Below are 16,349 nucleotides of genomic sequence, written 5' to 3' on the forward strand. Positions count from 1 at the left end.
GTTGGGGGGTGGGAGGTTCCTCAGTGCTAGGACTTTCTGATTAAAGCATCGTTCTGGGCCAACAGCAGGGCTTAAAGAGCACATGGCAAAAAGCTATCACTGAATTGCAAACAAAATATTTTTATATACATAACAGAAAATGCTGGAAATACTCAGCAGGTCAGGCAGCATCTGTAGAGAGAGAAACAGAGTTAACGTTTCAGGTCGATGACCCTTCATCAGAACTGGAAAAAGTTGGAGATGTGACTGGTTTATAAGCAAGTGTAGGGGTGGGGAGGAAAGAACAAAAGGGAAGGTCTGTGATAGGATGGAAGGCAGGAGAGATTAAAAGACAAAAGGGTGACCCCGAGCTTCCGGTCGCCTGTCACTTTAATTCTCCGCTGCACTCCCACACTCTGACCTCTCCGTCCTCGGCCTCTTACACTGTTCCAATGAAGTTCAACGGAAGCTCGAGGAACAGCACCTCATCTTTCGATTAGGCACTTTACAGCCTTCTGGACTCAACATCGAGTTCAACAATTTCAGACCATAACCTCGGCCCCTATTATTTTTCTTCTCTCTCTCACATGGCAGCTGTCTTTCATTCTGCCATTGCCATTTCCACTTCATCTAGAGTCATCTTTTGTTTCTTAACTTGTCCCATTACCATCTCCGTTTGCCTCGCACCATTATCATAATCATAATCAACTTTATTGTCATTGTTAGTGCACAAGTGCAGTACAACGAAATGTAGGCTTGCGGCTCCCGAGAGTGTACATTTAGATTAAGACATTTAAACATTCAACATACATTTGGCTTGTAATACATTAACAAACATAACCATAATAAAGTGCATTGGCAGATGTGCAGGCTTTATAGTTTATTTGTGGAGTTCAGTAGGATGACAGCCCTGGGAAAGAAGCTGTTCCTAAATCTGGTCGTACGGGTGCGAATGCATCTGTAGTGTCTCCCAGATGGCAGGAGGGCGAACAGACTATGGCTGGGGTGGGTAGGGTCTTTGGTGATGGTCCGTGACCTCCGTAAACAGCGTTTCTGGTATATGTGCTCTATGATCGGTAGCCGGGTGCCGGTAATGCGTTGGGCAGTTTTGACTACCCGCTGCAGGGCTTTCCGGTCATAGTAGCTACAGCTGCCATACCATACTGTGATACAGTTCGTCAGGATGCTCTCTATTTGTCTCTTTTGTCTCTTAATCTCTCCTGCCTTCCATCCTATCACAGACCTTCCCTATTGTTCTTTCCGCCCCTCCCCCCCCCCCCCCCCCCCCCTCTCCCTGCCCCTACACTTGCTTAAAAACCTGTTCCATCTCCAGCTTTTTCCAGTTCTGATGAAGGGTCATCGACCTGAAACGTTAACTGTTTCTCTCTCTACAGATGCTGCCTGACTTGCTGAGTATTTCCAGCATTTTCTGTTTTTATTTCAAATTTCCAGCATCCGCAGTATTTTGCTTTTGTATTTTTATATAGATGTTGACTAAACTAACTGAATTTTTGCATCATTCACAACATTGTAAGTTACACTGTGAAGGCACATCTGCAACGCAGAAATTAACAAAAACTTAAGTTTTTTTAAAAAAAAGGAAACGGAAACAAACTGCATGAGTTTGAGCTTATTCTCTCCCTATTATGCTCAATGAACTTTCATTGTGTCAGCCGTGGTTCAGGTGGCAGCATTATCGCCCGAATCAGAAGGTTGTGGGTTCAAGTCAAACTCCAAAGACGCGAATACAAAAATCCTGGCAACACTCCAGTGCAGCACTGTCGGAAGTGCCGTCTTTTGGATGAGACATTAAACCAAGGCACCGCCTGCTCTCAGGTGGACGAAAAAGATCCCATGGCACTATTTTGAAGAAGAGCCCTGGTGTCCTGGCCAATATTTATCCCTCACTCCACATCACAAAAACAGATTATCTGGTCATTATTATATTGCTGTTTGTGGGAGCTTGCTATGCAAAATTGGCTGCTGCGTTTCCTACATTACAACACTTCAAAAGTACTTCATTGTAAGGCACTTTGGGACATCCGGAGGTCATGAAAGGCACTATATACAGGAAACTTTCTGCTATCCGGCACCGACGGGACCGAGCTGGTGCCGTTAGATCAAAACTGCCGTAGAAACCAGCGCTAATGTTTAAAACATACGGAGCTCAGAGCTCCGTGTGAAGCAACAAACCCTGTGCTTCAAAATAGTCGGCGCAGCTTGCAAGCGTCTAGCTGAAGCTGTTGCTTAGCTAGAGACACTTGCAGAGCCAGGACTGGAGAAAAGAAGCAACAAAAAGAAAAAAAATCTGAACCGACTCCTGAATTTTGCCAGTAGATAGAGCTTTCCGGACATTTAACCTCCGGATAAACGAAAGTTTCCTGTAAATGCAAGTGTTTTATCCACTAGAACTCTCATTATCTTAAAACATTTACAACACACTTAGGATGTATGACTATAATGATCCCGAGGAACTAGGAAGGCATAGAAAGGTGGAGTTGGGGCTCCACAGACCCCTGATAAGGGGAAGTTGGATATACAATGAAAAACCTAGACGAGACTGGGAGGGTGGTGGGGGAGAAAAGAGAAGCACCATTGCAGTTGCGAACTTAAATAATTGTTAGCAGTTCCGTACTCTGTTCTATATACATACCCATGTTTGAAGTTTAGTCTGGAAGAAGTTCAAGGCCCTTTGCACTGCCTGCTCATTTCATTTTTGTTGTTTTCAATTTCCAGTTTTCTTCATTAAATCTCATGCTAAAGGACAGTGCATTCGCAAAGAAAAATAAAGCACACCCAGTAAAACTGCTAAGTGTCCTATTGGATTATGGTGCCTATTTTTAGTACCTTGGAATACAGGATTTTAATCTTTGTGAGGAGAAGGGCAGCATTCCACAGTACTATCCATTTTATAATTAGAGCAATTGCTTTAAAATAAAGTGACACCAGGGTACCAATAAACCAGTCACCTATTTCCCACGACCTAAGCTAGCAGCTCTTGCGTTAGCTTTCTTGGTCAGTCTCTTACAGGAATAACAGGATGGCCAAAGAAGCCGAGTGATGTACAGGGTAGACTTCTGCAGAAACTCTACTCCATCTTCAATTCTGCTCATGTGCCTGGTCTTGGATTAGATTTAGTCCAGGAACAAGAAAAGCTAGTCAGTCAATCACAACATTTTTGAGTTTTGTACAACACAATTTGCAAGAGGAATTAATAAGGTTGAGGTTTCTGGAGGATTCCACCAGCCATTTTTTGCAACATGTTTGTCCCAGCCTGGATCACACAACTGCCCAGCAATGGAGCTCAAAAGAGTAAGCATGGTCAATCTTTCTCCCCACTTTTAAAAAAAAAAATTACTCTGCACCAAACATACCAGTTCTCTACTCCTTATCCAACTGGTCTACATCTATCCACAGAAATTTGGCTACATAACTACTCAGTACAGGGAAATACAGTCATCAGCTATAAACAAGCTGCAACATCCATTAACATTCATCAGGTCACAGATGAAGACAACTGGCATTTATGTAGTGCCGTTAATGTAGGGAAAGAAGCGTAATCAGACAAAAAACAGACACAGCCACAAGAGACATCGGAGGCGTGGCCAAAAACTTGGTCAAAGAAGTGGGTTTTAAGGAGAATCTTAAAGCAGGAGAGGGAGGTGGAGAAGTGGAGGTCTATGGTGGAAATCCCAGAGCGTAGGCACAGCTGCCAATGGTAGGGGGCAGGGAGAGTAGAATGTACAAGAGGCCATAGACAGAGGAACAATTCAAGAAGGGTTATAGGGCTGGAGGAGGTTACAGAGATAAGGAGCACCAAGGCCATGAAGCGATTTAAAGAGGATGAGAATTTTAAATAGGAGACGTTAGAGGACTGGGAGCTAATGTAGATCAGCATGGACAGAAGTGATGAATAAGTGGGACATGGTGCAGGCTGAAATATGTGCAGCAGTATTTTGCATGTGCTGAAGTTTATGGATGGTAGAGAATGACAGGCCTGCCAGGAAAGCATTGGAACAGTCGAGTCTAGAGGTGACAAAGACATGGATGAGGCTTTCACCGAGAGATTGACTACAGCAAGGTGGAACAAGCGATCGTAGACATGGAAATAGGCAGTCTTTGTGACAGAGAGGAAATGGGGTCGGAACTTCATCTCCGTGTTGAATAGGACGCCGATTGCGAACAGTCATTCAACCCGAGACAGCGGTTGGGGAGGAAGATGGAAAAGGAATTGGTGGCAAGGGTATGGAATTTCTGGCAGGAGCAGAGTTTGTGCTCAGAGTAATAGAATCATTCAGCACAGTAGGCCACTCCACCCATCCTGCCTGTGCCAGCAAACTTTTCTCAATGTTTAACCAAAGGAAATGGCAGTTCACCAAGACTGGTTTTCAGACAAGCAGTCTGGCAACACATAGGCAGTGATGGGGAATCCAGAGAAGGGCTGGAGAGTTGGAGTTGGGCACCATCAGTACACATGTGGAAACTTAGCCCACATCTCCAGGTAATGTCACTATTGTGTAGCATGTAGTTGATTAAGAGGTGAGGGCCAAAGATAGATCCTTGGGGGACTAGAGATGCAATGGTGCAGGGCAAAAGAAGCCACTGCTGGAGATGCTCTGGCTACAATGGAGAGTAGAATCAAACAAGGGCAATCCTACCGAGTTGGATAATGGAAGAGAGGTGTTGGAGAAGGACAACGTGATTGACCGCGTCAAAGGCTGCAGAAAGGTCAAGGAGGGATAGTGCGCTATGGTCACAGTCACAGAGCAGGTTATTTGTGACTTTAGTTAGGGACATTTCAGTGCTGTGGTAGGGGCACAAACCTGATTAGAGAGAGATTCAAACATGAAGTTACAGGAAACATGGGCACAGATTTCAGAGGCAACCGCATGTTTAAGAGCTTTGGAGAGGAAGGGGGTAGTAGTTTGTGAGGAGGGGGTGGTGGGGATTCTAAGGATTACAAAAAGTAGTCATCAAAAAATATACTGCGTAGCAGAATTCACAGAATCTAGATACAATGTCCCAAATAAATGCAGCATCTCCTATCAGCACTTAATAAAGTAATCAAAAATTAGAAATGAAAATCAATTTTGTTTTTGTTGGAAGCAGATTCAGACATTTTTGTTATAACATGGAAGGAAGTTGGCTTGAAGGAGTAACTGAGTGCTGAAACTGAGCTAGGCTGACGGTAATAGATGGCAATTACACACTGCTGTTCTCACCAGACCAGTAAAATGGCAATGCTTCTCCTTGTAGTTCAGCTCCTACGTGGGTGAAAGCAGCTTTTCCAAAGTAGCTGCTCAATGTCACCACATATATTTATTTCGGTATTTGAAAAAACCAAGAATGTTACGGCTATTGCAATACAGGAAACTTTGTTATGTCCGGCACTGACGGGACCGAGCTGTTGCCGATCTATCAAAACTGCCGGACATACCAGCGTTAATGCTGAAGCATACGGAGGTTTTCATCTCCGTATCTGACAACAAACACTGTTGCTTAGCAACAGCTTCAAACAGTCAGCCCGTACCTTGGAAGTGTCTCTGTAGCTTAGCAACAGCTTCAGAGAGACTTTCCAGAGCCTGACTGTTGAAAAAAAAAAGCCACGAGAAGAAAAAAAACCTAACAAAACGGCTCCTGATTTCTGCCGGTAGATCGAGGTTTCCGGACATACAACCTAATAATAATAATCAACTTTATTGTCATTGTTAGTGCACAAGTGCAGTACAACGAAATGTAGGCTTGCGGCTCCCGAGAGTGTACATTTTGATTAAGACGTTTAACATTCAACATTCATTTGGCTTGTAATACATAAACAAACATAATGAAGTGCATTGGCAGATGTGCAGGCTTTAGAGTTTATTTGTAGAGTTTTGTAGGATGACAGCCCTGGGAAAGCTGTTCCTAAATCTGGTCGTTCGGGTGCGAATGCATCTGTAGCATCTCCCAGATGGCAGGGGGGCGAACAAACTGTGGCTGGGGTGGGTAGGGTCTTTGATGATGGTCAGTGACCTCCGTAAACAGCGTTTCTGGTAGATGTTCTCTATGGTCGGTAGCCGGGTGCCGGTAATGCGTTGGGCAGTTTTGACTACCCGCTGCAGGGCTTTCCGGTCATAGGAGCTACAGTTGCCATACCACACTGTGATACAGTTCGTCAGGATGCTCTCTATTGTGTAGTGGTAAAAGTTAGAGAGGATCAGGGGTGACAGGTTACATCCCTTCAGCCTCCTTAGGAAATATAGGCGCTGCTGGGCCTTCACCAAAGAGGAGGTATTGAGGGACCAGGAGAGGTCTTCCGTGGTGTGGGCTCCGAGGAACTTAAAGCTGTCCACCCTTTCCACCACAGCCCCATGGATGTGGATGGGGGTGTGACTTCCGCCTTTAGACTTCCTGAAGTCCACAATGATAAACCAAAGTTTCCTGTATGAAGTATAGCTGGCAAGCCGCCTTCTTTAAATCCAGCAAAAATCCATCACCTGCAAGAGCAAAATACCCAGAGACACAAATGACTACAAAAAGGTGGTGCTTCCACAAATAAATCAAAAGTGAGCAGAGGAATTTCCCCTAAATAAAGTAATTCACCCAATACAGACCAGCACACTGCACTTAGTCATGGATTTCAGAGCGGAGCGGAGCGGAGCAGCAAATCCAGAAATGTTACAATCAGGACGCATCAATTTAGGGTGAGGGGTGGAGAGAGAAATATCAGAAAATTCCATCATCTCCACTGAGATGTTTCCCGAGGGTATCACTGCAATGGTGCTACCCATCATTGCTTTCTCTCTTTTCATTTAATTAAAGGAGCTCAGAGTTTTCAGCCTCCGCTAACCATTTTATTTATGGTTTACTTGAGCAGTTGGTACTACTTAAAAATTAAACCAAAACATTCACCTATCAGTAAAGCACTTAAGGAAAGTAATTGTATGATTTCACATATTCTTTACAATATATTTTAGTAATCATAAAAATAACTTCAATTGAGAATTTTATCTCCCTGTTCTCCTGCTCTGAAGGCATTGAATTTTGCTGGGCGATGTTTCCAAAGGCACCGTGACTCTGGAAACTCACCCAAGAGGTTAATTCTTACGGCTGAGCTTAAAATAGCAGACTATACTGTGGAGAACATAGGCCCGGATTTTGCAGTGGCAATGACAGTGAACTGTCAGTGTTCACGGCCATTACCCCTTTGAAACTGACCATAACTTCAGGAGTTAACGCATGTGCAGATAAACACAGAAATCCCTAAATTGCAGTTAGTCATTCACTGCTCCGACATAGGCTACGCTGTCGTTCTCCCCATAGCTGGCTGGCGTTCTCCCCATAGCTGGCAATCAGTAAAATCAATTAAACAGACGAAAACTTAAGCTTTTCTGATCTAATTACGATGTTAAACACCAAGCCTTGTTGAAATAGGTATAATTGAGGTTTTAACAGCGCATTGACTACTGAACAACTGTTCTGTCCTGAAATATAAATGTTATATTTGTGGAATGTCAAATTTCTCAATTATGATAGAAAATTATTAGATTTTTAAAATAAAAAAAGTTCCAATCTTTATTTCGCTCTCTGTAAAAAAATTTTTTTTAAAGTGAATTGAATCAGTGCTTTTTATTTCCTGGTATGCTGTCTATGAGAATTCTTCAATGTGATTGGCTGCTTAGACAGCTTGATGACATTACTGCTGCTCTGCACTGGGGATACCCTTTTGGCAGCGCTACAATCAATTTAACGTCGAGAAACCTGAAGTTTTCATGACAGTTCATGAGATTTTTGTGGGCAGCTCTCTCAAAGGTCAGCAGCGATTGCCATCACTTCGCCACTGACTGCCAATTCTGAGCCACTGTAACTGAACTTGATCTGGTCTTCACCCAACACCCACCAACCACTTGCCAGCAGTCACCTAATTACAACCTGGAGCAAGGAGCATCCATCAAACAAACAGCTGCCCCGCTGAAATCTGCTAATGCAGCCCAGACAAATGATTTGAACTGGGGCTTTCTGCGTGATCCAAGGCAATATATTTAGTAAAAGCAACAAATAAAGATCTATTTCTGTTGCCAACCATCAATTAGTGTAAAATGAGCAAACCTCTTAGGAACACAGGAACTGGAGTAGGTCATTCAACTCCTCGAGCCTGTTACACCATTCAATTAGATCATGGCTGATCTATACCTCAACTCCATTTACCTGCTTTTGTTTTATATCCCTTGATATCCATACCCAACAAAAATCTATCAATCTCAGTCTTGAAAATTGAAATTGACTCTGCATCCACAGCCTTCTGGAGTAGCAAATTCCAGATTTCCACTACCCATCGTGCAAAAAAAAACCTGCTTCCTAATTTCACTCGTAAATGGCACAGCTCTAATTCCAAGGTCATGCTCTTGTTCAGGATTCAACCACCAGAGGAAATAGCTGATCTATATCTACCGCATCAAGTCCCTTAACTAGTTTAAGTACCAAGAGTAGATCTAAACACAAGGAAAAAAGGTTTGTCCAACTCTGGCCTATTGTGCAGAGGGCTGTGAGGATATGGGATCCTCTACTAGAAACAGTGGTGGAAGCAGAATCCAGAATAGCTTTTAAAACAAAAGTGGATAAATATTTGAAAAAGAAAACTGAAAAGGAATGGGGACAGGATGGGGGAATGGGACTAAATAACTAGCGCTTTCTGAGAGCTAGCACAGGCACCAAGGCCTGAATGACCTTCTGTGCCATAAATTCTATGTTTCTATGTACAAGAGCCAGAGTTTCTTCCATTACCGCAGATAATGGAGATTCACCCATGTTGTGAAAGATTTCTGCTCATTTGTACAAGTCTTACTATATAAACTTGAGTCTCCTGACTATAAATGGTTTTGAATCAATATAAAATTCACTACATAATGTAGTTTCTCCTAATGAAAACTATATCCTTGCTATACCCGTTTCGACAATTCCAAAAATCTTTAATATATAGCTACAGAAATTGAAAATATAATGTGCCAAGTAATGAGCAAGTTTGCTACTAACTGAATTACTTGGAGAGATTAATAGAGCGGTGCAATGTGTTTTCCCCTAGCAGAATAGCTGTCAATGAAAAAATAGGGATTCATTGTTTGGTGATGTGCAGCTGTGTATGATGTAAAGAGAAGGCAGGTTCAGTACCACGGAGGGGTTTACACTCATTTTGGCCTTGCGACAGTCACTGTAATGTTTCTAAGCTAAACAAAATCCCTGTTTCAATGGGCCTCTTGTGCCAAATATATTAACTGTTTAAAAATAGTTAAACAAAGTTCACAAATTCTTATGATAATTAATGTGGGATAGATATTGAACTTAAACAGAACAAGACAGAGGAGCACTAAAATTAAGGGCAAGGAGGCTGAAACAGGGAAAGGGGTCAGTGAATAGAAATAAGAGACAGATTGCCTATCAGACAATAAGCTTTTTACTGCATCCTGCCTAGTAGTAAAAAATTATACTGGAAAAGTGCAGATATTGCACCATTTATTTAAATTTTAGATGGACTTGGGCTTCAAACAGAAGTTATGGGGAAATGTCAGGGACAAACAGGAAACGGAGCTTCTTGAAAACAGTTTGAACAATGGAGGTGATGCGAGAATTTCACTTGAGGTCAGTGGAGCTAGTGATGCCAAGACCATTAATAGGTGAAGGAGGATTATGAGGAGGTAGCTATAAAGATGATCGGTGATAGCTGTTGTTTAGATGCGAGAAGCAAGAAGAAACCATCTTTGAAAGGCTGAAAGAAACTATCTTTGAATAGCTCAAAGAAATTAGCTTTTCATCACTGCTGAAAGACGTGGAGCTGATGATCAGGATGTGATTCAGCCAATACACTGGGTAAGGGCAGGAGGCTGTAAGCACAGAGGTTAAAATGGAAATGATCTGCTGCAACTTGAATGAAGAATGGAATCTTCAGCACAAGAGTGGATAGGGTTGGACAATGGGCAGAAGGGTCAATGATATGAAAGGAGGCAAAAAGCAGGGTAGCTGGGTGAAGGGGGGGTAGATATTCCTAGTGAATTCCCAAGTTAATGAAAACAATTAATGGATGAACCAATAACTACAGCTCAGTTGAAGTGATGAGGAATCATAGAATAGTACAGCACAGGAGGCGGCCATTTGGCCCATCAAATCTGTACAGCTCTTTCGAAGAGCAACCAGTTAGTCCCTCTCCCTGCTCTCTACCCATATCCCGGAATTATTTTTCTCCTTCGCGTATTTATCCGAATCCCTTTTGAAAGCTACTATTGAATCTGTACCCACCATCCTATCAGGCAGTACATTTCAAATCCTAAACACCCGTTGCGTAAAAAAGTTTTTCCTCATGTCACCTTTGGTTCTTTTGCAAATCACCTTAAATCTGTGCCCTCTCGTTATCGACCCTTCAGCCATTGGAAACAGTTTCTCTTTATTTACTCTATCTAAACCCTTCATGATTTTAAACACCTATCAAATCAGCTCTTAGCCTTCTCTTCTCTCAGGAGAATAACCCCAGCTTCTCCATTCTAGCCACATAAATGTAATTCATCATCCCTGGAACCATTCTAGTAAATCTCTTCTGTACCCTCTCCAAAGCCTTCACGTCCTTCCTAAAATGCTGTGCCCAGAATTGGACACAATACTCCAGCTGGGTGTGAACCAGTGTTTTATATAGGTTTAGCGGGCTCTCCTTTATTAGCCCATGCTTGTCCAAGTGGCTGTTAATTTTCTCCTAGATTATGGGATCTGTCAAATCTTGTTCTGTAAACAATGCATCTCATCAGGATTGGATGGGCTTCGCCCTTTGCAATATTTGCTAAATAACTATAAATCTGTCACTTGTAATTCCCAAAATGTTCATCAAGGTGCCCTTCGCGATCAAAGCTTTTCTACTGCATATTACCCTGCAACTCCAAATGGAAGCTAAGAATTCTCAGCCATGCATATCAAGAAAAAATAAATTGTGAGCAAAAAGCTCATTCCATAGTTTGGGGCATGCAGTCTTAGAGGTTGTGCATCAAAATTTTGAAGTCTGACATGCACAAGCAGACACCCATCAACAGAATCTTGCCCAGTTGATGCTACAGTAAGTAATATGTTTAGAAAACATACTTCTCCTATGACATGTGTCCTGGGTGGCAGATTTGCTGCATGTCAACGATACCAGATAAATAACAGCTGGGTAAGCTTTTGGATATGTATACAGAGGGGCAGAAGCAATGTATCATATTCTATAGAGATGGCATAATTTGGCAATCGCAAAGGACAGAGTGCTTGTAAACGCGGTTTCATACCACCTTGGTTGTGGTCCAGATGGATGGAAGTTAAAACCTACTAGAAAGGCGATCGTAAGCAACGGTTCCACAACTAGGCCAAATATTTTCAGGCCTGCAACACTAAAGCTTGGTGAATTGAATGCATCAAAAGGCAGAAGTAGTCAAGCCAGGGCTCAGAACTTCATCTTTTTCCTCAGACTGATCTACTCTGGTCCTGGAAGGGACCTTTTGATTTGCCACCAAGAAAATTCATCAACAACAAAAACTTGTATTTATATAGCGCCTTTAACGTAGTAAAGCATCCCAAGGCGCTGCACAGGAGTATATTAAGGAAAAAAATTTGACACCGATCCACATAAGGATAAATTTGGGTAGGTGACCAAAAGCTTGGTCAAAGAGGTAGGTTTTAAGGAATATCTTAAAGGAGGAAAGAAAGGTAGCGAGGCGGAGAGGTTTAGGCAGGGAATTCCAGAGTTTAGGGCCTAGGCAACAGAAGGCACAGCCACCAAAGGCTGAGCGATTGTAATCAGGACCCTCAATAGGGCAGAATTAGAGGAATGCAGATATCTCGGGGGTGGGGGGGCGGGGGTTGTGGGGCTGAAGGAGATTACAAAGATAGGAAGGGGCGAGGCCATGGAGGGATTTAAAAATAAGGATGAGAATATTGATTCACTTATGATGGATGAGGCGATATCATGTTCCTAGAGGAATACTTGTGTATAAATTCCTGTCATCTAGGAGAGGGACTGACAATGAGAAAACCATTTATGCATACTGCAGGAAACTTTGATATCCGGCACTGATGGGACCGAGCTGGTGCCGTACCATCAAAAGTGCCGGACACACCAGCATAATGTTGAAACATACGGAACTGAAAAGCTCCGTGCGAATCAACAAACCCTGTTGCTTAGCAACAGCTTCAAAACAGTCGGCTGCAGCTGCAAGCGTCTCTAGCTGAAGCTGTTGCTATAGCTACAGACCTTGCAGTGCCTGACTGGGGGAAAAAAAAGCAATGAGAACTAAAAAAAACGGCTCCTGATTTTTGCCGTTAGATCGAGTATTCCGGACATATAACCTCCGGATAAACCAAAGTTTCCTGTAGTCAATTTTTTGAGGCATTGCGCACAAAGTCAAAATCAAGTGTATTCTTCAGATGAGTGGGATTGGAGGGAAGGGATAATTGGACCAGGGTACACAGATGTAATTCAGTCACTCAAAGTTGTATAAATTGCAAAACTAGTGGCAATTGGGAAGCAGAAAAGTAGAGTTGGTTGGAGCATAGGATTTTCTTTAGTGTAGGTTGAGGTGCTACAGCACCACCACTGGCATGCGTGTGTAATTACAGCGTGACAAGTTCACATAGGCAGTTGCCATTATAAATGTAGACATAGGCATTTGCAATAGAAAAAGTTGACAAGAAGTGCATGCGGACGCAAGATTTTTAATATATTTTTGCGCGCGCATGCTCTCTGGAGGCTAGCAGCTGAGGAATCTTGACAAATTCTCACAGCATGAATGACCCAATCAACCTCCCCCAAAAAGTTGGAGGCTAGGTCAATTTAAAGTTCTAAAAATGATAGTTAGGCAAGAGTATTAAGAGTTACAAAAACTAAGGCGGGTAGATTGAGTTGATAGATCATGACTGATCTCTAACTGAATGGCAGAACAGGCTTGAGGGGCTGAATGGCCTGTTATGGTGCGTCAGAAGCAAACAATGGAGGGGGAAAACCAAAATATCCAGAGTTTTTCCTAGTTCCTAGCCCACTTTAACACTCAAGACAAAGATGTGGAGGTTGATCAGGCATGTCCCGACACTTTCCCCCAAGGGAACATCTCCGTGCCAGCCAGCAACCTGCAGCCTCTGCAGGAAGCAACTATCCAAGTCACTTTGGTAGACAGTCACTACCAACCACACAGGTTTTCCAAGCTGGAGGAAGATGGATTAGAAATGATCTTTAGAATGAGAGGTTAATTTGAATATTTTTTTTTTTTTTATAAAAAGGGTGTGTTCTATCCAGGAACCATTTCATAGCAATCAGTAAATGTAGGGTTATTGTTGTTGGAATGTACAGAATTAAGAGCGATACTTTCACATTAATGATAAAACATTCCATACAACAAATCACCAGTTGAATTTTTTTTAATTGGCATGGAGGTATTTCACATCCTAATAGAAACACACTTGAAGCATTTCCCCCTATTGCATATATACATGATGACTACAAAGCTGCCCTTTGCAAACTTTCACTTACTCGGCTATATTTATATATCCACAGGATGCCACAGCATGCAGCGGGGTCCAGCCCTCATTATCTGGCTGATTAGTGCCTGCACCGTGCTCCACCAGAAACTTCACCATTTCAAGGTTCTCATCTATGCAGGCCTGTAAAACAAAAAAGAAATTTAGCTTCACTGTTAACGTATTGCACAGCAGAGTGAAAGAATATAATGGGATTTATTTCTGCAGTAAAATAGGAATGGTCAAGCAACTAGTTGGTGTGATAAGTGGCAGTCCTTTCACCCCTCAAAACATGGATTCAAATCATTACAGAGGATATTCTATGACACCAATAATGGCCACAAGTGAAATCAATTTGGGCTGACAATCCAAAGCACAAAAGTAACTATAATTCATTATTAATTGGCACTTTTACTTAAAAACCATAGTCCCAACTTGTATGATCTTGTAATATTTGCTGACTGTACCAAGTTAGCTGGCCAGATGACAAATGTAAGGGAGGTAAACAACATTCAGGGATATTTGAAACAATTAAAACAAAGAATGATAGATGGCTTTTAAATGCAAGGTCACGAATATTGGAGCAAACATGTATGTGATAGAGTCCTTGATAGGATCTCTTAACTACATATACGTTTGTTATTTGTTGTTCTAATATGCTCAAAACTGATAGATCTATGTAAATTGTGGACACTGGTTAAATCAACACAAGTTTTATATAATCTTGTATAGATTGATGACCCTACATTTGTACATTATTACACTGGTGCATCCAGCTAACAGATTAATCAAGATCCAAAATAAAGTATTCAAAACTAATCATTGTCTTATGACATTCCGCATTAGCACAGTTTAAAATGACAGAAACTACTATGCATATTGGTGAAACTTTGAAAAGATGTTAAGATTTTGACTCCATGGCCAGATTTCATAGAATCATAGAATGGTTACAGCACAGGAGGCCGCCATTCGGCCCGTCGGGCCCATGCCGGCTCTCTACAAGAGTACTTCCGCTAGTCCCACTCCCCTGCCCTTTCCCCGTAGCCCTGCAAATTCTTTTCCTTCAGGTATTATCCAAATCCCAGACACCAACGATTTACTTTAACTTGATAGAAATTCTAGGAGCAGACCTGGCAAACAAAAATACCTGCACCTTTGAAACAGTGCAAACTTTTTCCATTAATAGTACTTTAAAGAGAGCCATTTTGGACTCTCACCCATTTACCACCATTACCCAAACTAAATCACGATGTGACTCAAAACATTTAAGAAAAGATACATACAGTACTTCCAGCTACTCAGGATGGCAGCTCTGAATTACGGCCATGGTGCAATTCTAAATGTACCTTGTGTCCCAAGAAATTTCAAGTAAATCTAGACCTTCCAACATTTGTTTCATAATCCCTCAAGTCTCTCAGCTGGTAACAAAATCTTTGTTGAAGAAATTATTTTATCGCAGCTGTTCAACAGATGCAGCTACTCATCAGAAAAGCTACAATCCAACATTGCAACGTCTTTTTTACATTACAAATACAGTCAGCATATACAAATACTGTAGGGATAGGCGTATTCCTAACCAAATCACCGAGGTCGACTCAGGAGAAACAATCCAACAGGTCTTTAATGAAGGATTTGATGAAGTACAGAAAACAACAAGGATCGATGCAGGAGAGCCTTGGAACGGGTCTTACCCGAACGGGGACACCACGAGGACTGACTAGGCAGTCCGGAGGTTTGCGCGATGACGTCATCGCGTTGCTCGCGTTGCTCGCGTTTACCCGCACTTGGGGTCGGTCACGTGATGCACGACGTGACGTCATCGCGTTTGCCCGCGCTTGGGGCGGTCACGTGAATTGCGTGATGACATCATCACGTTTACCCGGCACTGCAGCTGGCCGTTGCGGCCGAAGTCGCGGGAGCGGAAGGCCGAGCTGGGCCGGCGGCCGTCGCGGGAGGCTGAGCCGGGCCGGCGATTGCCGCGGGAGCGGGAGGCCGAGCTGGGCCAGCTCACGTTTACCCGCACCATCGCATTAGGTCGCGTTCTTAAAGGGGCAACGGCCCGAACATGCAAACTCTATACTAACGTAGTTAAAAGGGAATTATGTACAATAAGTAAGAGACACTCGGTGGTACCGCTACATACGCCCCCCCCAGAATTCGCTTTAACGGACAGAGTCAAACGATGAGGTGGTCTGACGAGGCTGTCCGAACGACTCCTGTAGTCTCGAAGCGGAGGCTGCTGGACGGCTGGCGGGCGGTCGTACTTGGTCTGCCGTGTAGTCACGAGGCGGAGGCTGCTGGCGGTCGCACTTGGTCTGCCGTAACACCGATGGGTGTCCGACCTCAATGCGGCGATTGTGCTGTTCCAACGGGTCTAAATGTGTTGGTCGTGCACGGATCCTTACGTGTGTCGTGGCAAATAAGACGTATCCAGCCACGTGAAGGACCGTAGACGCGTGACCTCTGCAGCCCGTGGTTCGAAGCGGGCACCGGTGCGAAAAATCTGGTCGCCTCGTAGTGACTGGCAGGCTGGGTAGATGCGGACCGTGGCTCTGTCGGTGGTGTTAGGAAGTGAGGTAGGAAGTCCCGTCTGACGAAAGCTGCGGGAACGCCGAAACGGGCGATCCAGGAGGAAATGAACGCGGGTCTTGTCGGTCGGGGAACTCGCCGAGCAGGCGCGCGAACTCATCGCAAGTCGAAAACGCACCGGAGACAGTGCGCGACGTAGTGTTACAACGGTAACACCGAAGCGAGTTAACAGTTGCTGCGTTGATCAGTGATCAGAGATGGTCAGCAATAGTCCCGCGTGGCCGATCGCAGCCGTGGGATACCCGTAGACACGTTCCTCAGCGGTTGCAGCGTTAGTTGTT

The 16,349-nt window shown here is 43.4% G+C and overlaps 1 protein-coding gene across 2 annotated transcripts in view; it reads right to left on the bottom strand.

The window, feature by feature from the left end:
- The window catches only part of LOC147105267 (protein phosphatase 1 regulatory subunit 12A-like), a 287,064-nt gene that overhangs the window by 194,359 nt on the left and 76,356 nt on the right, over positions 1 to 16,349 (bottom strand). For both annotated transcript variants that reach the window (XM_086011450.1, XM_086011451.1), the window contains exon 2: positions 13,493 to 13,623. In XM_086011450.1, the coding sequence (XP_085867576.1) occupies positions 13,493 to 13,623 (131 nt within the window). The remainder of the gene's footprint in view (positions 1 to 13,492; positions 13,624 to 16,349) is intronic.

This window comes from Somniosus microcephalus, chromosome 18, assembly GCF_052327205.1.
Source record: "Somniosus microcephalus isolate GS21.2 chromosome 18, FLI_Smic_1.0, whole genome shotgun sequence".
Classification (NCBI taxonomy): domain Eukaryota; kingdom Metazoa; phylum Chordata; class Chondrichthyes; order Squaliformes; family Somniosidae; genus Somniosus; species Somniosus microcephalus.